Source organism: Rhinolophus ferrumequinum, chromosome 15 (assembly GCF_004115265.2).
Source record: "Rhinolophus ferrumequinum isolate MPI-CBG mRhiFer1 chromosome 15, mRhiFer1_v1.p, whole genome shotgun sequence".
Taxonomy (NCBI): Eukaryota; Metazoa; Chordata; class Mammalia; order Chiroptera; family Rhinolophidae; genus Rhinolophus; species Rhinolophus ferrumequinum.
In genome coordinates this window covers 49,523,872-49,547,223 of record NC_046298.1, presented here as the reverse complement: position 1 = coordinate 49,547,223, position 23,352 = coordinate 49,523,872, and the positions used below count along the sequence as shown (strand labels likewise).

General features: G+C 44.1%; 1 protein-coding gene across 15 annotated transcripts in view; it reads left to right on the top strand.

Moving 5' to 3' along the window:
* The window catches only part of PEG3 (paternally expressed 3), a 30,767-nt gene extending 8,321 nt beyond the window's left edge, over nt 1–22,446 (top strand). For 6 of the 15 annotated variants that reach the window (XM_033127625.1, XM_033127627.1, XM_033127628.1 and 3 more), the window contains 7 exons: nt 9,190–9,669; nt 10,266–10,349; nt 11,167–11,328; nt 11,412–11,518; nt 15,303–15,405; nt 16,206–16,298; nt 16,645–22,446. In XM_033127625.1, coding sequence (XP_032983516.1) covers nt 9,276–9,669; nt 10,266–10,349; nt 11,167–11,328; nt 11,412–11,518; nt 15,303–15,405; nt 16,206–16,298; nt 16,645–20,900 — 5,199 coding nt within the window. In that variant the 5' untranslated portion in view covers nt 9,190–9,275 and the 3' untranslated portion in view covers nt 20,901–22,446. The remainder of the gene's footprint in view (nt 1–9,189; nt 9,670–10,265; nt 10,350–11,166; nt 11,329–11,411; nt 11,519–15,302; nt 15,406–16,205; nt 16,299–16,644) is intronic. The other 9 variants (XM_033127634.1, XM_033127636.1, XM_033127635.1 and 6 more) reach the window with 3 other exon arrangements.
* Nucleotides 22,447–23,352: the final 906 nt, after the last annotated feature.

Genomic DNA, 23,352 nt, shown 5'->3' with positions numbered 1-23,352 from the left:
TCTGCTCCAAAGAGGGAGATGTGGAAGCTTTAGTAACTTGGGGTGTGAGAGAGGCCACCTCTAAGTCTGGAAATGGAGATGATGGATTTGCCATGTGGCCAGAATTCAGTTGGAGCTAAGACACAAGAGGGGGACAACTAACTGTCAGTGAGGTCAGGGTCTGGGTGGGGAGCCCCTTCAGTGGTGCACTTGCCTGAGAGGGGTTTGCAGATAGTGAGTGGAGGACTCCTGGGAGCTCTACAGGATGGCCGAAGGGGCACATGAGCGCCTTCTGGTCAGAGTGAGCAGCAGGCCGTGTCCTGGGGACCACTGCAGGAGACGGGGTGCTGAGGAGCAGTAATAAACAGAAAGGAAAGGAAAGACAAATAGTTGAACTTCCAAATTTCATAGAAAAATTTTTTCTGGTTGTGAACTTAAAACAACACTAAATTGAAATGCAGAGAAAAATAGAAGTATCTTATTAATTACGGATTCTGATTTTCCCAATTTTATGAGAGTCTATACAAGTTTATATGGAAGTTTTCCTGTAGTTTAGTTTGCATGTACTGCCATACGTTTAAGTACCTATGTAGGGTTTTTTGTGTGTTTTTTTAAACATATATGAAATCATGCCCCCAATTTGTTAACGTTTCAAACTCAAGTTACAAGAGTGAATTATGTAAGGTATTAGACAGTGGTTGGGGAGAGGAGAGGATGTGATGTACCATCCAGAGCTCATAAAATGTGTCCATCATGCTTTCAATCTCCATTTATATGGTTGGGGGTGTGTGTGTATGTGTATTTCTGCATATTACTTTGCAGCTATTTAACAATACAAGAATTTCCATGTAAATACATCTCCATTTATAGCTTTGCTTTCTAAAAACTGCATTATATTCCCTTGTGTGGACATTCTCATTCTGTGTACATATAAATGGGTATGTTTGCAGTAAGAATGCCACATGTGCTGTACAGTTTTATAGCCTAATATTTTCATTTAATGCTTTAAATATTTTTTTTTACATTATTCTTTCCCATGTGTTTAAATAAACTGGTGTATTTATAGCATGAAATACTGTGTGGCCTTTAGAAACAATGCAAATATAGAAAGATAGCCATCATAAGTTACTGGGCTGAAAAATACATATACACATGTGCAGAACTACTGGTGTGCTCTCATTTTGGTAAAAACAAAAATGTTAGTATATATATAAATTTTAAAAGGTTTAGTATAACAACAAATTTGATCAATGGGTGTGGCTTGCAGTTTCTACATTAAATGTTCTGTAATGTTTGAATTTTGTACTCTTCTATGTTTGTAAACAGAAAATAAAGCTACAAAATTTCTTGGAAACATGACGATGATACATAACATTCTATTAAAGATTTTATGTTTTCATTCCTTTTTGTTTGATGAAATTTTTGAGTGCAGTGATTTATTTTAGTGAGAACAAAGTGTGTCATTCGCTTTACAGGCCTTAGCTTTCTAGCAACGTGTAGTTGAAATACAGAATTCCTTGGGGGGAGGCCAGACTCCAGCACAGTTTTATTGGTCTTTCCTAATGTCAAAAACAAACTTCTAGATGACTTCTTTTTTGCTTCTTGGAAATACTTGAATAACTGGTCAGCAATTGAAGAGTTGGCCGTCCCCTCTTGTCACTTTTGTTAAAAATTATCCATTATCATTTAGTCCTAAGAAAGTTCCCTAGTTTGTACTTAAATAGTTAATGCTTTTCTTGAAGCATTTAAAAACTTTCATTATCAAGTAAATTCCCATGTGTATACTAGTAAATACTTTTCGTACCGTTCAGTTTCTGGACTGTATTATGTTCCATTAGTATATTTGTCCTTGCACCTATATGATTGTGTTGGAAAGAACACTTGGTTTTCATGTTTGGGGCATTTTATAGACAACCCCTCCCCCATGCCACAAACGCACCTTATTCAGAATTGTCTCGGCGTTCTTCAGAATTGTCTCGGTGTTCTTGCACATTTATTCTCCCACAGGACCTGGGTTCTGGTTGTCAGAGCCTCCTACCTTTTGTTGTATTTTCATTTATGTTTAAGGGAGGGTTGACAGCAACTTCCATGTTCCTGTCCAAAAACATGTCTTCATTTATTTAGGATTTGTTTTATGTCCTGTACATTTAAAAAAAAGTTGTTTGGGGTTGCAGATACTTTGTTGAATTTATTTGTGGGAATTTATTTAGCTACTAATGGGATTTTTTTCTTGATGTTTTTACTGACAAGGCTTTTCAGTTGACAATAATGCTTTTTTCACATCTATGCCTCTCGTTTCTTTTTCCTCAGTTACAGTAGCTAGGACTTCCAGAACAGCATTTAATGGTAGTTGTGGTGGAGGGCCTCCCTTCTTTGTTCCCACCTATCAGTAGAATACCTTTAGTGTCTAATACACTTGCTTGCATTTATTTGAGATAAATTTTTATTATGTTTAGATGGTCTCCTAGCTTCTTTGCTAGGGATTTATAAGAAAAGTCTGTTGAAGTTTGCAAATGCTTTTTAACATGGAACAGTGCTCAAAAGGTCCCCTCCCCCCCTTAAACCGTTATATATAACAGTCTACCTAATGGGCCGTCATCCTTGTACTCCTGGAATAGCTTTTCATGGGCGTGGGCTGTTATTTAAACTTGCTAGATTGGATTTATTAAACGATTTTGTGTCTAAGTGCAAAAAAAAAAAAGTTTCTTGAACACCTTCATGGGCCAGTCCTGTGAAGACAGAAGCACAATGATGAAAAACGAGACAGAGTCCTTGCACTCAGGGATTTTGTGATAGGGTAGAAGTACAGGCACTCTCGTTTTCTATTGGGTTCATACATCTTCAAGCACATCTCTGATTATGTGGGTAAATTGTTGTTGATGGACTTTCTGGGCCATCCTTGGACAGACTTAACCCCCTCAGTCTCCACATTTCCTTTGATCAGATCAGGCAAACCTTTAGACGACAACTCCTTCTTGCTGCTTTTCTCCTCTCAGCCACTTCCAAACCTATCTTTTGTTTTCTTCAATGTTAGTCGGGACTGTTGCCGTGGAGGCAGAAGCTGGACTGGCGATGTGGGGGCCAAGTGGGTAGAGCAGCTATGCTTTTCACTGGCCAGAGATCTATCACAGGAGTTCACCTGCGATCTGGGTCTTCCCCAGGGTGAGGTGAATATGGGTCCCTCGCAGGTACTAACTCAGAATCTGGCCCCACTCGTACTTGCCCTTTGGGCTGCAAATGGAAGATGGGGTGAGTTGGACTGAGGGTTGTGTCCCTCATCCAGGAAGGCCCCTAACCTCATCTTGTAGGGCCCACCTGGTGTCAGGTAAGCCTGTAGGAGAAAGTTGACCAGTGTCTCCCTTTCCTGAATTTGACTCTTCGCTCTGACAGGATCTGAGCTCCCTCTTAGGACTTAAGTCATATAACAACATGTGAACAGGACACACACTTCTCTGACACGTGCTCGTCCCTTCCCAGGGCTCCACATGTAAAATGGTGTCACCTGCCATCATTTACTGCAGCAGCTTTTTAGTGCTGAAGGTTTTTATCTTTTATAAACTGGAAATTAGATATACACACAAGGACTTAATCATAGTGGGCAGCTGACTCCCACCATCCACATGGGAATTGAACCTTGTTGAGAGCCGGCGCTCTAACCAACTGAGCCACCCGGTGGCCCCTGGAGAAGTATTTTTAATGTTTTTTAAAACATGCCGAAATGACATCCAGAAATATGGTTCACACCTTCATCAGCCAGGTTCTCAACATCAATTTTTATATTTTCAAATACTTGCCCATTTGATAGGCAAAAAAGTATTCATTTTAATATTGTACATTTTTAAAATTTCTGACGTAAGTTATTTTACATCCCTTTCTGATGTAAATTTTACATCCCTTTCTGATGTAAATACCAGCTCTTACCACTAATTTTATGAACTGTATTTATGTTCTTAATTTTTACAGTGAGCTATTTATCTTACTGCTTTCTAAGAGCCTTTTACATTTCAAATATTAACTCCTCTGTATTGCAAAATGCGTCCCCCCCCCCCTTTCTGGTTTGTTTTTAGTTTCGTTAGTTTTTATAGAGTAGAAAATTTGTATCCATCTTTATTTTCACATCTGCTGTGCAGTGGTCTTTCAGTGGTCTCTGATGTTGGGACTCTGCCCGAGCATTCTCCTACCCGTCCCTGTTCTTTGCTGTTGTAAGCAGTGCGTCTGTGAACACACTTGTGAATTGTGTCTTCGTGCACATGGGCAGATAGATAGGTCCGTGGTCCATCAATTAGATTTCAGAAGTGGAATCGCTAGGTTAGGGGATGGCATTGCATTTGTGTACAAACAGTTGCTGGAGATCTGAGGGATACATTCAACTTGCAGGTGAAATTTCCATAAATATTTCTTGGGTCTGAGAGGTTTCAAAGTTGACTCTGAAGTTTTCTAAATTGCCTGTCAGGTCATCTGCAGATGGCCAGTGTAGCTAGATTCAAGCTGAAAGGTGGAGTGGGCAGGGGAGGGAGGAGACCTCAGTGTAAGGTGTTAGTGCTGTCTGCACCCACTCTGGCCAGCGCCCTCTCTGAAAGCTTGTGCCAGTGCTTTTGTTTATTGTTTTGTTTTAACTTTGAATTTATTTTTTTGACTACGTAATACATGCTCATGGTAAAAAATTACAAAAACAAAAAAGGAGAATATACAATGAAAAAGTAAGTTGTTGCCCTTCTTTCTCTGGCCCCCAGTCCCTTCCCCAGAGGCAGTCACTGAATCACTGTTAATAGTCTCATATATCCTCCCAGAAATCGTCTTAAGTAAATGTATCTGTTTTTATAGTTTCTTAGAATGCTGTACACATTGTTGTGTCGCATTTTGCACTTAAACTCTCTTAGAGATCATCTTATCCATTAATTTACAATTACCTCATGATTTAAAAAGGTTTCATAATCATTAGATGAATATACCGTATTTTGTCCATTATCAACTATGTCAATGAATATATTTTTGCACATACTTGAATGCAATTCGTATCTTGGGGATAAATTCATAGAAGTAGAACTTACAGGATGGGATATGTACATTTTAATTTTATAGCCAAATTGCCCTGCATAAAATTTACATTGCCATAGCAGCACATGCGTATTCCAGTTTTTTTCACACAGACTTATATTGTCTGCCCTTATGGTTATTCTGTTCCCATGGCCCTGTTTTACTCTTCAAAGGAATTTCTTCTGCCATTGTTGGGAGGAGCATTTACGGACTGATTTTTCTAAGGTTTTTCTGTCAAAAATCTTTCATTTCTCAGTGCTCTTGCTGACGATGTTTGTTGACCTGCTTGTAAAACCTTGAGTGCATTTAACGAAGTTCATATTTGTTTACTCTAGTCTTGAATTTCTTGAGGAAAGGAATGAGTGAAATTTTAGGATAGGAGTTGGCAACCTCCTTGGGACAGAATACTAATGGGCGTTCAGATAGTCATTGCTGAGTTAGGAAGTCCTCCATCTCTTTTCTGTGATCTAGAAGGTTTCTATAGCATCGTAAAATACTTGGTTCATAGACATTTTATTTCCTCCCTCAATTTTCCTCTACTTCCCAAGTCAGGTGTGCCTATTTGTATTTTCTTAGGAAAACTGTTGATACCCTATCAAGTTTTTTAAGCCTCCCGATCTTATACATAGTTTTCACCGATTGGTCATTTATGCTTCAAAAAACATTCCTGTTAGAAATAAAAATTAATGTAATAGAGAAGTATATGTATAAAATCAAAGTTGTCCTTAATATATCCTGATTTTACTATTGTCAGGTTAGAAGAGCCCTTCCTTGCCCCTGGATAATAAAAATTAGTCTTTCATTTTATTTTGATTTTAGTTTTACTATTTTTATATATGGTATGATCGAAGTTAATGATTGACTAGTTTTCCTATTACTATTGATTGAAATAATACATACATCCCTTACTATTTTTAAATGCCACGTTTATAGACTACTAAATACTCAAGTACATATGGTAATCTCATATTACAATTCTTAAATGAATAAGTCTGTCATTTGTCAAGTTCCCCAACGTTAATATTCTTTGAAATTCCATTAGCTAGTATAGAGTAACTTGGGAGGATTTAGAGCTTTCGTATACCGGATCCATTTATCTCCCGTGATTTTCCTGTGTCTCTCCAGTTACTGCCTTTTATATTGCACTACAATTTTATTCACATAGATGCTACTTTTTTCATTAAATCTTTTATAATGGAGTTCTTAGCATTTAAAAAATTGTGTTAATTTTCTTGATGAATTATTGTAAGGTCTGTCTCCATTGGCTCCCAGTATCTTAGTGGACAGTCTTCCGTAAGAGAATGGTAGTTTTATTTCTTAGGCCTCTGAGTTTTTCTTGTCTTGTTGAAATTGGGTAGAACTCTAGAGTAATGATCACTAGTGATAGTGTTTAGGCTTTTATATCTGCTTTCAAAGTGTGTTTAGTGTGCAGTTTGTTAGTGCTAATTTCTGTCTTGGGTTTTTTAATTATTCTGACTTCATGAAGAAAATTTGAAAGCTTTCTATTTCTCTTCTCTGGTTGGTTTATATGACATGAGAATTGACCTTTTCTTGAAGATGATATAAAAAGCCTCACCCCAGTGATATCCGAGTCCACAGCCATTTGGACAATTAATTCTCTGACGCTGTTTTTATATTACTTCTGTGTTTATTTGTCCATGTGTTTTTCTTTAAAATGTCTACAGGTCCCTAGCATTTTGACTCTTCCTGTGGATAGCAGCTTGTTCTGAAGTTCCAGAAAGGATCCTAGTCCCAAATAGGTGATTTACATACCTGAGGGTCTCATGTTGCCTCTCAGGTTGGGCTGCTATCTAGGGGACCAGATTTCTCTTGAATCAGGGTGCCACAGGGCAGGGCAGGCTAGGGCTCTGTGTCTTCCCCTTTCTCTGATCTTCTCTGGGGCATTCCCTCGTAGCCAGGTCTTGGATACAATTGTGCTGTTGTCTAGATGTCATACCAGGGCTCCAGAGCCTGGGCACATGTCCTTGCCCCTGCTTTGGAATTTTTCAGCCCAGCAGGGTATTATCAAGTACGCTTGTCTCTTGTCAGCCCTCCTCCTGAAGGAGGGCAGGCAAGGAGGGAGCGGTTCAGTCGCCAAGGTCTTCACAGGGAGGTGTGTTTACTTGGTCAGTGCTGAAGCTCCAGAGGACGACAGTAGGAGGACAGTTTACCTGGGAGCAGAGTGGCTGTCACAGCAAGGAGAGAGCATGGGACTGAGTGCACTACATTTATGCCCAAACGATAAAGTCTAATTTGATACTGAATAATTGAAAAACCTTTTCCTCTTTAAACATGAAAACAAAACAACTTTAATTTTAAGCTTCTGCTTTTCCTTTTAAAACAAAAGGAGAGAATTGTTGCTACATACAGTTCTCTTCTCTAGAAGTAAAGCCAGAAGTACAAAACTGTCAGGTAAGTTAATTCAACCACCCAAACCTAAATTCCCCCCACATGTTGCCTACTTTCTTAACACCGGTTGTGGCTTACCAGTAATAAAAAGGCTACGTAATAAAACTCACATGCAGCTAAAATGGTTTAAATGAAGGGAAATGTATAGCCTTCATGGTTACATAAGAAAAAAAAAGATTGAAAATCAGGTTGTATACTCAGTCTAAAAAGTTTTTTTATAAAGGGAGGAAGCAGGTAATTAAAAAATGACAGCTAAGCAAACGAACAGTAACAAGATTATGGAAGTAGAAAGCTGGTTCTTTTGAGACAGATAAAGTAGGTCTTTAGCAGGACTGACAAGGCAAAGGCATATGTGACATCTAATGTCACTTCATCATGTTCCCGCTGTTAAGTGAATAGTGGAGGTCTGTCATTTGTGCAGGGTTTCTATTTCATTTAATTTCTCCCAGTACACGAGGCCCCATTGAGAGCTTCCCGTATGTACTCCTTCTCGAATGTACTCATTGGGGAAGGGGCTGGTAGGAAAGTGAGCTGGTGAGGGTGGGTGACACACCAGAGTCTTCTTTTGCAAAAAACAGTGGCATGGAGGTCACCCCAGGATGTTCCCTCTACCCAGAAACTATGCTATGCTTCTGCAGGCTGGTGTCTAAAACCAGTTTTAAAAGGTCTGCATATGTTATTTTTAACATGCTGTGTCAGTGTTGATAGCTGGCTCTGTTAGGCACTAAATGATACAGTGATGGGAAATTTATCTCTGATCCGTTTAGTCGGGCTTACAGTTTACTGTGGGGAAGGAGGCAAGTTAACTCAGATTTAAAAAGAAATGCGATCAGGGCTTGGAACACCCAATAGATAAAGTGAGTCTCAGGAAAGGTACCCTAGTAGCATGAGCCTGAGGCTAGGCTTGGGGACAGCCACTCAGAATGGTGTGCACCGCTGAGGGCGGGGTTCTGAGCGTGCTGCACACTTGGACAGTACAGCCGCTCTGGCCAGCAGGACTGCCTACAAACAGGGAGGTGTTCGTGCTGTCCAGGGTGGTCACCACTGACGCTTGAGATGGGGCTGGTGTGACTGAGGAGCTGATCTTAATTGTATTGAATTTTAATTGAAGTAGCCACATTTTATGCAGCAGCACAGGTGCAGAGAGATTGCTGGTGAAGAGAAAATCGGAGTGCCTGTGATCACATTCTTGGGGCTGAGCACTCCTGACATTTTCACGTTGTCTTCTGTCTTACATGTTGAATATCTCCTTAGCAATGACGTTAAGGGAAGAACGGCCCAGAAATGGCACAACTGGCCCCCACCCCTAATTCCCTCTGTCCGTTTTTGCTAAGAGAAAAGTTGACATCCAATTTTAGTAATGGCTAGCACCTTGAGCATTTCCCCTGTGCCAGGTGTGGGGTCGTTAGGCTTTTTAGGTACATTCGCTTCACAGTTCTAAAAGGGTGGGGGGTGTCCATTCTTTTCTTGCGTATTTGGGGACAGACACCAGGACATTGAATAAGCCCAGGGTCACAAAACCGATCAGCGGCAGAGCTAACTCTTCAGACAGGTCTGTGTGGTGCTCAGCGGTCATGCACGTGACTCCCATGCTGAGGCACACCTGGTGTCCTCTGTGTGCGTCTGTGGTTGGGGGACTTATGCATCTCCCTGGGGCCCTTGGCCTGTTCACAAAGCATTGTTGACGCCCCTTGTAGGGCAGCCATCCTCTGCTGCCTGGTCCTCAACTTCTGGGACATGTGTATATCTCCTTACGATCTACAGGTCCCTGAGTACTGACTGTCACAGGCTGCTGCGTCTTTCCTGTTGACTCATGTTTGGTTCCTCCACTGAAAATTTTACTTAGAGAAATGCTGCCTCCAAAGTACTTGTCCGCCAACAAACCCAAGAGGTCGTGGGCCCCAGATCTGTATGAGCTAGACAGTGACTTGACTAAGGAGCCGGATGCCATCATAGGAGAAGGCGCGACTGACTCTGAATTCTTTCATCAGAGGTTTCGGAATTTCCTCTACGTGGAATTTGTTGGGCCTCGGAAGACCCTGATCAAACTCCGAAACCTCTGCCTCGATTGGTTGCAGCCGGAGACTCACACCAAGGAGGAGATTGTCGAGCTCTTGGTCCTTGAGCAGTACCTGACCATCCTCCCAGAAAGGATCAAGCCTTGGGTGCGAGCAAAAAAGCCACAGAGCTGCGAAAAACTAGTTACACTGCTGGAAAGTTACAAGGAGATGTATGAGCCAGAAGGTGAGACAGTTTGACGGAGGCCACCGGTGGTCGTGAGCTCCCTGGGCTTCTCAGCCTCTGCACTGCTCAGGTCCTGGGCCAGATCATTCTCTTTATGGGAGGGCTATCCTGTTGTGGGGTATTTGGTGGCATGCTGGCCTCTGCCCACAAGATGCCAAATGCACCCTTTTCCCCAGCTATGACAACGAAATGTGTCATTTTCAGTGTCCCCTGGGGAGCAGAATCACCCTGATTAAGAACCACTGCCCTGAGGTGTGAGGGAAAGGTGACACTTCACCTTTCTCTGAAGGGGGGGTTCCATGAGGAACTGGAGAGCCCCCACTTGCCTCGTGCCCTGGCCTAGGCTCCCTCTCGTGAAATCTGGGGGTGTGGTGTCCCAGAAAGGTATACGTGGCTGCAGTTGGAGTTGAGGTAGCAGTCACAGCCATATCCCCACCTAGGAATGGTAGGAAGTTGAGGCATGAGGCTCTGATCTCTCGAGCTTCTCCTGGAGGTGGGATTGTGCAGTGGGGGGCAGGGATAAAGTCCACTTGGGGGAACTTGAGAGCGTGTAGGCAAGAGATGTCAAAGCATTAAGTCGGTGTCTGTCCTGCCAGACAACAACAGTGACGTCCACAGCGAAGACAGCATGAGCCGAAAGGGAGCAGAGTCCCCACCGCCACGCCCTACCTATTTCTGCAGTGAGTAACAGTCAGGTCTTGCCACCTATCGGGATGTACTCCCAAACTCTTGCTCAGTTTTCCCTAAGAGTTTGCCATGTTGCATAGGGGTGCACGACGAGCATCAAGACTTCGGTGAGGCTGGCACCGCCTTCCCCAGGGCAGCCGCTACAGCTACTCAGAGATCTGGGGGCAAAGTGCATTAAGTGATGACATATGAGGCATTTTAAGCATTTTTATATGAAAGCAGATACCAATGTATGGAGCAAAATACAATACTGTTTTTAATGACAAGAAAAAGTATTTAAAGCTATTGGAAATTTGCAGCAGGCTGTCTCAGGCTGTGCCCACAGTCTCCCCAGGAGGGGCAAAGTTCATCATTACCCCTTTGCCTCTAAAGTTATTTGTTAAAGGTTCTTCAGTGAACTTTTCAGAGGAGTATTGCATTTGGGGAGGGTGCGTGTCTTGTAAGTAGAGCCATGCGTACATTAACATTGGCTGGAGTACGCCAGACAGCACAGGATCTGGAGTCCATTCTCCTGAATGTCACTTGACCGTGTAGGAATTGGGAAACCAGCAGAAGTGTTTGTTTGAAGGGGAACCTCACTTCTAAACGAAGCTTTGAAGTAAGCCCCACTTAGGCAAAGCCTCTAGAAACTGCTCCAGGTCCAGGGTAATGATAAGAGTCCAGGTGGTGCTTGGGTGTCTAGAGGCCTGAATTTGGGACCTGTCTCAGGGTAGGAGTAAGGATGGTAACCCTCCCCGAAGCAGGTGTGCCCGTGGAGGGTGAACGTGCACATGTCCAGGCTCTAACTCCTCGAACATCTGCCTTTCTCAGGGGACCGGGACCGGGATTGGGACCACCACTGGGATCGTGACCGGCACCGGGACTGGGACCGAGACCGGGAGCAGGAGTGGGAGTGGGACCGGGACCGCAGGGGCAGAAGCAGGGACCTGGAGTTTCGAGACCACTGGCCGTACACCCGGAGCCCCAGAAGCAGTAAGTCCTGTGCTCTGGCCTCTCCAGTGCCGATGGAAGGTTGGCCAGACCTTGTTCCTTCAGGGCACCTTTTCTCTCCCCAGGATTCCCCCAACGGGATCGCTCCCTTCCTGTGATGGAGAAAACATTTGCAATGGAAAGAGGGCACAGACGTAGGGACTTCATGATGGATTATGAGTCGCGATCCCAGGTACGCTCAGGTGTCCTCTCTGGAAAGGCCATTGTCATTTCATGCCAGAGATGCCTTTTTTGCCCAAGAGGGTTGTTCATCTATCCCCACAAATCCCACCTGGGTAGGGAGAGAGTCCCAGTTACTCCCTGCAAGGAGCCCAGGCCTGTCCCCAGGGGTGACAAGTGGCAGGGTGACTGCTGCCTATTTCCTGATTTATCCACATAGTCAGAGGAACACTTTTCCACTCAGCATATGTGTCACTTGGTAGAGAGGTCACATTGGCTGTTTCCTAGTGGGCCAGGGAAGCAGAATGATTCTAGAGATCTTTGTGGCCCTCAGTAAGGAGCCAGTTCACAAAGCAGACTGGCAAGAGAGCAGAGGCTCTAGAGCTGACAAGGTCTGGGTTTGAAGCTCAGCTCTGCCACCTGCTAGCTGTGCAGCCTCGGACCATTTACATAACTAAGCTGAACCTCAGTTTCCTCATCTGTAAAATGGGTGTGGTGATTACCTCATCAGGACAGATTTATACACATGTGAAATGCTTAGTACAATGCCTGGCACGTGGTAGGCACACCCTGAATGCCAGCACTTAACGGCAGTCATTTTAAGAGGCAGTGTGCTAGGGAAATGGGTGAAGGGGGAAAGGACGTAGGATTTGAGCAGACCCTTAAGGAAGGTCACTTGTGATGTGGCAGTGTGGAGGAGGGCCACAGAATGGACAGGACTTCGAAAGGAAGGAGGAGCCCAGTGTGCTGAGCCTGCATCTCCTTTTACAATTACGTACCTGAATGGGTCAGGCCCTGGGGAATACAGCAGTGACCGAGACACTTACGGTCCCTGCCCTGGAGGCTTTCAGTCTTATAACTGAGAAGGGCATTCAACAATCGTGCAAATCAGTCTCTATGTAAATATTGTATGTGACTGCTGATTGTCCAGAGTGCTCTTGAGGAAAAATAGAAGGTTAATGGGAATTTGGCACAGGGGTCTTGATTTAGTTTTGAAGGGAAGTGTCTCAAAGGCAGTAACACTTGACATGTGAAGGATGGGGAGCCGCTGGCCAGGTGAAGTGTCAGGGTGAGAGGACCTCAGGCCTTAGGGAAAGCCCAGACAAAGGCCCTGAAGCAGGAACTGAACAAAGGCCAGGTGGGCTGGAACACAGAGTACGAGGTACCCAGTGGCTTGGAAGTGTGGGTGGGCTTGGTCACTGGTCTCGAATTCTCCTGGAAGCAGGCAGGGTGCCTAACAGAAGGAGTAGTGGGTGGAGCTTCTGTAGCAGCAATAGCTGATGGGGGAGGGGACATAGAAGGTGGGCGGGGTCAGAGGTGACTCAGGTCCTCCAGCCTAAATGTGGGTTATGTCCCCATTGTCCCAGGGATAACCTCAGTTTGCAGCACACTTAGTTTGTCACTAATTTTGATTTCTTATTTGGAGAAACCAAGTTGATCAAACTTTTATGAATCCACATTAAAATATTAATTGTAGAAAGCACCTTAAACTTGATTTAGAAGAAGTAGCCTCTTTGGTAGCATTGCCACCTGTGAAGGTGGTTCAGTGGTTTCTGCACACTGCTCTGTGAGGCAGTGATTGATGTTTTCAGTGATCTGTGGGTAAGTGAGAAACGCAAGTGTCCTTTTTGGGGGTATTAAAATAATCTTAGGAAATGAAGATGGTAGGAGATGGGTAGCGGTATTTTTGTCTTGTTTTGCTTTTAAAATGACCTTCCATACCACTGAAGAGTTGGTGCATGTCTGTATAGTCCAAAGGTCTGAAAACCACTGATTCCTACTAACTCATAATGGTAGAAACAGCAGCAGCTGAAAACATAAATTACATTTGGGGGTGTACAAAACAAAATTCCCATCTTCTTTCAGAGTGATGTGTAAGTGTCTTAATGGTCCATGAGGCCGAGTTGTGCTGGCACTGTCCCCTGACAGTACCTGTCCAGGTGGGACTTGATCTTCAGCCTGCGCACATTTATATCCACTGTTGATTACAGATACCAAATGGATAAGCTTTAGAGCGACCCACTTGCAGTAGATTAACAATTTTAAGTCAAAGCATCATTTTTCTTTCAGAGGAACAGTATAGTTCAAACTTTTAATGTACATTTATTTTACTCAGATTAGGCAAATGGAGACAAAGATAGGAAAAATACTCCTCCCCTTTTGCTATTGCCCTTGGGGTTTGTCAGCGCCAGAGATGGTGACCCTCTGACTCCTCAGCCCCCCAAGTTCTGACCTCATGAGCCCCAGTTTCCTCCCTCGCACATGCATCTGTCCCTCCTGCGTCACAGCAAACCAGTGCTGAGACCTTAGGAAACACTGTGACAAACCCAGACACAGCGGCCCCTCTCCAGAGGAGCTTGCTATCCAACCAACGGGAATGGCGCGGCCCAGCTGTGCAGGCGGTAGTCACACCGCCTCTGAAACACTGCCTGAGCTTTCCGAGCTCATTGGTCCTCCGAGAAATCTCAGCCCTGACTTGAAGTTTCACTTTGGAAGCTCAGCTTAGTTTTAGTGGGATTTGCTGTTTACTTACTGGACGTTGTCTGTTGCATAAACGAGGCTTTTCCCCTGAGTCCCAGTGCCTGTGCCTATTTATCTTTATGGGATATGCACCCAATTGTTAACTGTCTTTTGCTACACTCTCACGTGGTATAGCCATGTTCCAGCAATGGAACTATAATAAATTGAATATCAAAGTAATAGTATAGACTAATAATACACATTTTTGTAACATAATTTTTCTTAATATATAAACAACAGCACTTTGCAAAAACTCCTCACCCATAAGGGGCTGATGCCCTTCTCTCCATTTTACAGATGAACCTGAGGCTCAGAAAGATTTCTGTTCCCAAGGCTGCACGGCTCATAAATGCACTTGTCCTTTAGCCCTCAAGCTTTCTCTGGTTCCCCAGCCTGTGGGCTTCCCACAGCGGCTTCTCCCTCCTGAGTCTGTCTTCAGGCCTTGGTGCCAAGCTCTCTAGGAGCCCACCTCTAACACCAGTAATGTTCTAGTATAGCCGTAAGAAAAGGTTCTGTAAGATTCTGCATAGCAGATGCTCCTAAGTGATGCAGGGAATTTAAAAAGGCTTTTAAGGATAGTATCCGTTAAAACAAAAGAGGAAGCTATAAAAATGAATGCACTCGGTGCTTAAAGTTACTTTTCGGTTATTTGGAACTTCTGTACACCTAGAAGAGCCCACAGTGTAGCCATGTTATACAATGTGAGGGTGTGCGGGACATGGAAGGCCACACTGGGGAGGGAGGCTTAAGTCACTTCCTGACTTGTCTGCTAAACTGCGTTTTCTTTATGTTCCCGCAATGCCATACAGAGTTGATACTTAGCCTGTTGAAACTTTCCCACTAGACCCCCTCTCTCTGTCAAAATCTTACCCACCAGTTAATGCCCCACCCAAGACCCTCTGCAAAACCTTTGCTCACTGTTCAGCCCATCCTGAACTGTCCCTCTACCAAACCCGTGTAGCACTGATTATCTGTACCCCACTTTATTGTTTATTGTTCTCTAATTGTTTCATGAGTCTTTTCTCTCCAACCAAATTATAAGCTGCATGAGGGCAAGGAATATGTGTCATACGTCTTTTGGATCTTCCTCAGAGTATAGCGCCAAGGTAGGTACAAAGTAGGTCCCTAGTAAAACTTGACTTGGATCACTCAGAACCCCAAACGTGAGCACTTTCTACACACCTTTGTATGTGTAGCTCCCATGTCGCCAGCATTCTTCTCTCTTTGGATGCCCATGGAAACAGACTCCATTGAGAGATGTGTGTTTGCTGTTTTAGGATGCAGTGTCATACCAGGACGTTGTGGACCTGACTGAGGACAGGGAGCCTCAGAACCCGATTCAAGACAACATGGAGAACTACAGGAAGCTACTCTCACTGGGTAAGCAGAGGCTTCTCCAGTCTTTGGATCATTTTGTCTCATTCTTTTTGTGATGCAGGATATTAGAGTCCATGTTAACATACTTGAATGCTAAAGGTAAGAAGAAGCCTTCGAAAGGTTTCAAGCAGAGGAATAAGTGATGCAATTTGTGTTCTTAAGAAGAAGTCACTCTGGTTCTGGGTGAAGAACATATTGTAGCAGGGTGGGAGGGAGCAGGGAGACAGCTCTTGCCACAAGAGTTGGTACTTTCCTAGTATGGTGACAGCAGAGGTTTTTAAATACACATTTAGAATGGGATCCTGAGTTCCATTGTGGACTCTCCTAGAAGATAACTAGCTCAAGTTAGAGTAGGCAGTTGGCTCTGCTGGTCTGGTGCTGGGAAGAGAGAGCCACACCGAGGTGTTGTATGAGGCAGTGGTGCCTGAGCAGCTCGAGTTTGGAGAACAGTTGGAGAAAGAAGAGCCAAGAAGTAGGAGGAAAACAATGGAGGCCAGTGAAAGAGAGGATATGAAGATTTAAGAGGTAGCTCCGAGGAGGTGAAGACTAAAAGGGGAAGCACTCAATTTAGGGACATGTGGACATCTTTGTACATATTTGTAGATGGAGTCAGGATAATTAATTAAAATTTGGATTACAATGGGCTAAGGAGTGATAGGAGATGAGACTGCAAATCGAAGACATCCAAAGGATGGGATATGGGCTACTTCATATTTAGTGGCTCAGAGAAAGACAAACATCAATTTATGGTGATGAGTCTTGGTCCCCAACTTAAATATGAGCTGTTGTATTCTTGTGAATAGGGGTTCAACTTGCTGAAGACGATGGCCACTCCCACATGACACAAGGCCATTCATCAAGGTCAAAGAGAAGTGCCTACCCAAGTACCAGTCGAGGTAAGAATTAGATAGATTGTGCACAGTGGTCACTTTAATCAATGAGATGGGCGATATATATACATACAGTAAGTCCTCACTTAATGTTGTCCATAGGTTCTGCGACTTTACGTGAAACAACGTCTAACGAAACCAATTTTACCATAGGCTAATTGATATAAACAGAGTTAACTTCCTACGGGATCTCATCAGTGTTGAAACAACGTTGAACGAAATGACGTTATTCGAGGACCTGCTGTACTGATAAACCTTTTACAGTTTATATTCGCACCACCATCACAGAAGTCCTGTTAATTTGCACAAGTATAGGGACGAGGGAGTATTTACATTTGGGGTTTCTTTCCAGGTCTGAAAACTATGCCTGAAACCAAAAAGTCAACCCATCGGCGGGGAATTTGTGAAGATGAATCTTCCCACGGGGTGATAATGGAAAAATTCATCAAGGACGTTTCTCGCAACTCCAAATCAGGGAGGGCAAGGGAATCTAATGATCGGTCACCGAGGTTCCCCAGAAGGCCAGGCCGTGATTGGAAAGATGTTTCATTCAACAAGAGGGAGTCAGTGATTCAGGAGAGGGGCTATGAAGGGAGTGCCTTCAGGGGAGGCTTTAATTGTAACTCCAACCTTGTTTCCAAAAAGAGAGTTCTTGAAAGAAAAAGGCGCTATCAATTTGACACCGATGGGAAGGGCTCAGTTCATGATCAGAAAGGCTGTCCAAAGAAGAGGCCCTTTGAATGTAGTGAAATGAGAAAAACAATGAGCATGAGTAGCCTTGGCACCCCCTCCTTCACTGCGTCGCAGCCACTTGATTTTGGAGCAATGCCTTATGTGTGTGATGAGTGTGGGAGGGCTTTCAGTGTGATTTCAGAATTTGTTGAACATCAAATCATGCATACTAGAGAGAATCTGTATGAGTACGGTGAATCCTTTATTCATAGTGTGGCCGTCAGTGAAGTTCAGAAAAGGCAGGCTAGAGGGAAACGCTTTGAATGTAAGGAGTGTGGAGAAACCTTCAATAAGAGTGCCGCTCTTGCTGAACATCGGAAAATTCACGCTGGAGACTATCTCACAGAATGTAATGAGGAGTATGAGGAGCCCTTCATGCCCAGCCCAACCTTCAGTGAGCTTCAGAAAATATATGGAAAAGATAAATTCTATGAATGTAAGGTGTGCAAGGAAACCTTCCTTCATAGTTCTGCCCTGATTGACCACCAGAAAACCCACGGTAGAGACGGCAAAGATAATGAGCGTGGGGAAGCCTTTAAACCCAGCCCAACCCTTAATGAGCTTCAGAAAATATATGCTAAAGAGAAAATGTACGAATGTAAGGTATGTGGGGAGACCTTCCATCACAGCTCATCTCTGAAAGAACATCAGAAGATCCATACTAGAGCAAACCTATTTGAAAATAAGGGTAAAGTGTGTAAGGAAACCTTTATTCCTGGTCAGTCCCTTAAAAGGCGACAGAAAAGTTACTCAAAAGAGAAGCGCTATGACTTTAAAGATGCGGGGGATGCCTTTAGGCACAGCTCAGACCTCAGTGAGCATCAGAAAATGCATTCTCGAAAGCACCTCTATGAAAGGAGGGGGTACGAGAAGTCTGTCATTCATAGTGTGCCCTTCTCTGAATCTCAGAAGAGCCATACTATAACAAGACCACCTGAAAACGAGGATGAGAAGGCATTCACCATTAGCTCTAATCCTGATGACAACCAGAAATTTCTCACTAAAGAAAATGTCTATGAGAGGAAACCATATGAAAGGTCTGTCATTCATAGCTTAGCCTCTGCTGAAGCTCAGAAAAGCCACGGTACAGTGGGGTTCAATAAGCCAAAAGTGATTGTAGAGTCAACCATTCAGAGCTCAAATGTTGCTGAACATCAGAAAGTCCATGCTGGAGAGAATACCTCTGAAGGAAAGAGTTATGAGAGGTCTGTTATCCACAGTTTAGCCACTTTCAAACATCCCAAAAGTCGAAATGGAAATGAACTCATTGAATGTAATGAGAAGGGAGAGTCCTCCATTTGTATCTCAGATCTTCAGGATAAGCAACAGAAAAATCCTGCCAGAGAGAACCCTTCTGAAGGGAGTAAGAATAAAAACTACAAGGACTCTGTTATACGCAGTGTACCCCAAACTGAACCCCAGAAAAGTCTTACTGGAGGGGGAGCCAACGAGTTTAAGAAGGATGGCCACTCGTCAGTTTCCAACACAAATATCCGTGAACATCAGAAGGCCCGTGCTAAGAAGAAAAACATTGAGCACAGGAACCCCGAGACCTCTGTAATTCACTCCCTACGTCTTGGTGAATCTCAAACATTTCATCCTAGAGAGAAAGTCTATGAATGTCCGGAGTGTGGAGAGTCCTTCATTCATAGCTCCGACCTCACTGAACATCAGAAGATTCACGATAGAAAGAAGCCCTCTGGAAGTAAAAACTACGAACGATCAGTTATTCGCAGCTTAGCCTCCACTGACCCTCAGACGAGTTTCGCTGAGATGAGTTACGTTCAACAGCCAGTGCAGACAAGTTATGCTCAACAGCCAGTGGGGATGAGTTCCGCTCAACAGCCTACACAGACAAGTTATAGCCAACAGCCAGTTCAAGCAAGTTACAGCCAACAGCCAGTGCAGGCAAGTAATAGCCAACAACCAGTACAAGCAAGTTACAGCCAACAGCCAGTGCAGGCAAGTTACAGCCAACAGCCAGTGCAGGCAAGTTACAGCCAACAGTCAGTGCAGGCAAGTTACAGCCAACAGTCAGTGCAGGCGAGTTACAGCCAACAGCCAGTACAGGCGAATTACAGCCAACAGCCAGCGCAGGCAAGTTACAGCCAACAGCCAGTACAGGCGAATTACAGCCAACAGCCAGCGCAGGCAAGTAATAGCCAACAGCCAGTACAAGCAAGTTACAGCCAACAGCCAGTGCAGGCGAGTTACAGCCAACAGCCAGTACAGGCGAGTTGCAGCCAACAGCCAATGCACCAAGAATGTAAGGAGTGTGGGCGGTTCTTTGCTACCGTTGAAGACCTTGGTGCACATCAGAAAATCTATGCCCAAGAGGAGTTCCACGGAGGGAAGCTGTTTGGAGCCTCTGTTATTCAGGGTGTAGGCCCTAATGGGCCTCAGCAGGACGAGGAGGATGAGCAGGACGAGTCGGATGAGCAGGATGAACAGGAAGACCCTGAGGACGCCATCTATGGATGTAAGGACTGTGGGCTGGGCTTCGCAGATCGTGCAGACCTCAAGGACCACCAGAAAGTTCATGGCAGAGAGTATGTCATCAACACTCGTGAGTACACGCAGTCTGTAATTCACACCCATTCTGTCAGCGAGTATCAGAGAGATTACACTGGGGAGCAGCTCTATGAGTGCCCGGCATGTGGGGAATCCTTTGTTCATAGCTCCTTCCTTTTTGAGCATCAGAAAATCCATGAGCAAGATCAGTTTTATGGCCAGAGAAGGTATGATGAGCCTTTCATGCAACCCTTGGTCATTAACCCACAGAGGCCTCATGTCCCACAGAAGAATGCTCCGTCAGGGCTGTTCCTTCAGTGCCACGTGTGTGGTCAGGAGTTCATCCATGGCTCTGTCCTTGATCGGCACATGATAGTTCACATTGGAGAGGAACCCCCAGCACAGGGCCAGGGCAGTGATGACGCTGTCAGTCCAGGCTTAGCCCTCGCTGAGCTGCAGAGAAGTGAAGCTGAAGAGAAGCACTACGAGTGTGACACCTGTGGGGAGTCTTTCCTCAGCCAGTCAGACCTCAGGGAGCACAGGAGAGTTCACGAGAAGGAGGAGCCCTACGATTATGGGGCTTCCTTTGTTCACACCTCATTTCTTACTGAGCCCCCCAGAAGAGATTCACCGTTTTATGAGTGCAAGGACTGTGGGAAGTCCTTTATTCACAACACAGTTCTCACTAAACATCAGAAGCTTCATGTTGAAGAAGAAGAAGCAGCAGCCCAGGAAGCTGAAGCCAATGTCCTTGTCCCAAGAGAGGTTCTGAGGATCCAGGGGTCAAACATGGAGGCCGCCGAGCCGGAGGTGGAGGCCGCCGAGCCCAATGTGGAGGCCGCTGAGCCCAACGTGGAAGCCGCAGAGCCCAATGGAGAGGCCGAAGGGCCAGATGGGGAGGCTGCCGAGCCGAATGGGGAGGCTGAACAGCCCAACGGGGAGGCCGAACAGCCCAACGGGGATGCAGATGAGCCAGATGGTGCAGGCATCGAAGACCCTGAAGAAAGAGCTGAGGAGCCAGAGGGCGACGCCGATGAGCCAGACGGCGCAGGGATTGAAGACCCAGAGGAAGAAGGTGAAGATCAAGAGATTCAGGTTGAAGAACCATACTATGACTGCCGGGAATGCGCAGAAACCTTCACTTCCAACTCGGCCTATGGCGAACACCTGAAAACCCATGCCAGGGTGATAATCTTTGAGCCTGGAAATGTCTATGGGGAAAGCTCCCACTACACTGAACACGCCAGCACCAGCACTGGTGACAATGATAGGGCCGACGACAAGTACTTCAAGTGTGACGTCTGCGGGCAGCTGTTCAGTGATCGCCTGTCCCTTGCTAGACACCAGAATACCCATACTGGCTGAGAACACAAGTGTCAAGATTGGAAAACCCCTTTACTTAGAACTGGACCCTTACTAAACCACAGAGAATTTGAACCAACCGATAATAATGTCAGTAGTAAACTTACGTTGGTGTGGACACACCTGACTTAGCATCAGACAACTCAGACTGGAAAGAAACTGCAGGTAGAGATTCCTTCAGTCTTCATTCTCCCCCATCAAAATTGGTGTGTGCATGTGGGAAAGCCCTAGCACATAGCTTACCTTTCATCCAAGTAATCAGATTAGGGGACATCCTAGGAGTCGCAGAGGCAACAGAAATTGCCCCAGCCCACTGTAAATGACACCTCTGTAACCTGTATGTAATGTTTCCTGAATGTACATAGAATAGCAAATCAGCAAAATAGAAATCACCAATACTTGGACTTAATATGACACCCAGTTACAGTTTACCTTACAGTGCAGAGGTACCTTACCTGGCACGCTTTGATTTTTCTTTTTTTTTCTTTTTTTTTGGAGGAGGAATAGAGCAACAAATTAGAATATATTTGTAGGCATTTTAGGTCCTGAGGAAGATTTGTTCTGCATTATTTTAACCCCATCTTTTTGAGTAATTGACTGTGTATTGTTCTTTACTCTTAAATATTCTTGTAAAGGTGTAGCATGAAAGAGAAAATGTCTTTTATTCTTGGCTATTTGAAAAGAGAAGTGCTTTGAGCTTCCTTTTCAACCATTTCGTCTACACCAACATTTTGTAACCTAATGCTGTATAAGCCTTTACAATATGTGGATTGACCTTTTGTGACCCAAATCGATCAGTTGCCACATTGTACTTTGCAGTGATTCTCATGCAAAAATATTACAAGTTTTGTTATTTTTTTTAACAAATTTAATGTGCGTTTGATAGTGAATTCACAAAAGCTGAAGCTTTTCCCTGTAAATCTTACTTTGCCTTTAGACTGGGTTGCAACCATCACTAGATCACGATAGTGCCTAATGAAGGTTGAGAACCATAGGGAGAGGCTCTCGTGCTGTAAATAAAGATGCCAGCTAACGACTTTCTTCCCTTCCTTTGTGCGCTTCCTGCCTTAAGTGAAAAGTAGCAACGTGGCTTCGTTAGTAATGTACTGCCACGTCAGTTTGCACCCTGGGTGCCCAGGAGCTAGTATCCTTAGAGCTTTCTATCGCTGAACTAAATTTTCATCTTTACCTGTGTGACCCTCAACCCCATGTTTAATTTGCATTTTAAAAATTAAACAAAAACAACAAATACTTTCTTTACAGTCAACCCAAGCTTAACATGGACTCAGGTTCCCCAGCAGCCTTAATTTGTTTCATTACCTCGTGTTTCTTCTTTCAGCCCTCCTAAGTATTTCTGAGTTCTCCATTAGAGTGTCGTGTTTGTCTGATCTCAATTTTCCACTTTAATCACAAATTGACCTCATAGCTTGAGGTTTCCTGTGTCTTGTTCTATGGACCACCTGTGCTCCTTTTCCTTCCCTTTCCCTCGCGTAATGACTATTAAGATATTTTTTGGCTTTGAGTTGGCTGGGAAAAAAATTTTAAAATTTAAAAAAATTTTAAAAAGTAAATCTGGAAGAAGGGAGCAAAGGATAAGAGCGGAAAATTGGAGCAAGTGAAATTAAAGTACCTGCTGGGGGGGTGTGTCTAAACCTCACTCTCCTATATCTGCATGGTTAGGGCTCAAGGAGAGTGTGTCAGAACTGCTGGGAATGCCAAAGTTGAGGGAAGTTCCAGGATGAGAGAGCATGAAGCAGACACAAATAAGCCAAAGAAGGGTGTCCTAATACGTCACCAGACCTAGGAGGGTGAAGAAGCTGACAGAAGGAAACAGAAATGGGGATTAGAAAGCCAGGTTGGTGAGAAGGAATTAAGCAGGACGTCCTGGGCAATATAGAAGGAGCGAACATTTCAATGGCATGGTGTATGTGAGGGCCCGCTGCATAGATGGAGGTTGGAACAGACATCCAGGAAAACGGGAGCAGTCGGGCACTGCCTCAGAGGAGGACACTTGAGATGGAAGCCATTGCTGACATTGGTGGGGTGAACTTGGGTTCATCACTGTTGGCAGGTTTAATTGGTGGAATCTTTTCAGAAAGCAATTTGCCCAATGTCGGGGTGTCCATTCCAACCTTGTATTACTGAAAAATTAGGAACAAAATGAATGCCAAACAGAATGATTAAGTGAACGTATTTGTGGACTCTTACGCAACTGTTTAAAAATGATAATCATGAAGAGTTATTTAGCAACATGGAAATATATTTACAGAATATTAAGTGGAAAAAGCAGGACACAGAATTATATTTATACTACAATTACAACTGTTTAAAATGTATGCTTATAGTCAAAAGCTGTTGTGTTGTTGTAGGCTTCTAGTTGAGCATTATTTTCTTAAATTCCTTGATGTTCTTTATGGTAGTGTTAATAAAAAGTTTATAATCACGTTTCCATTGT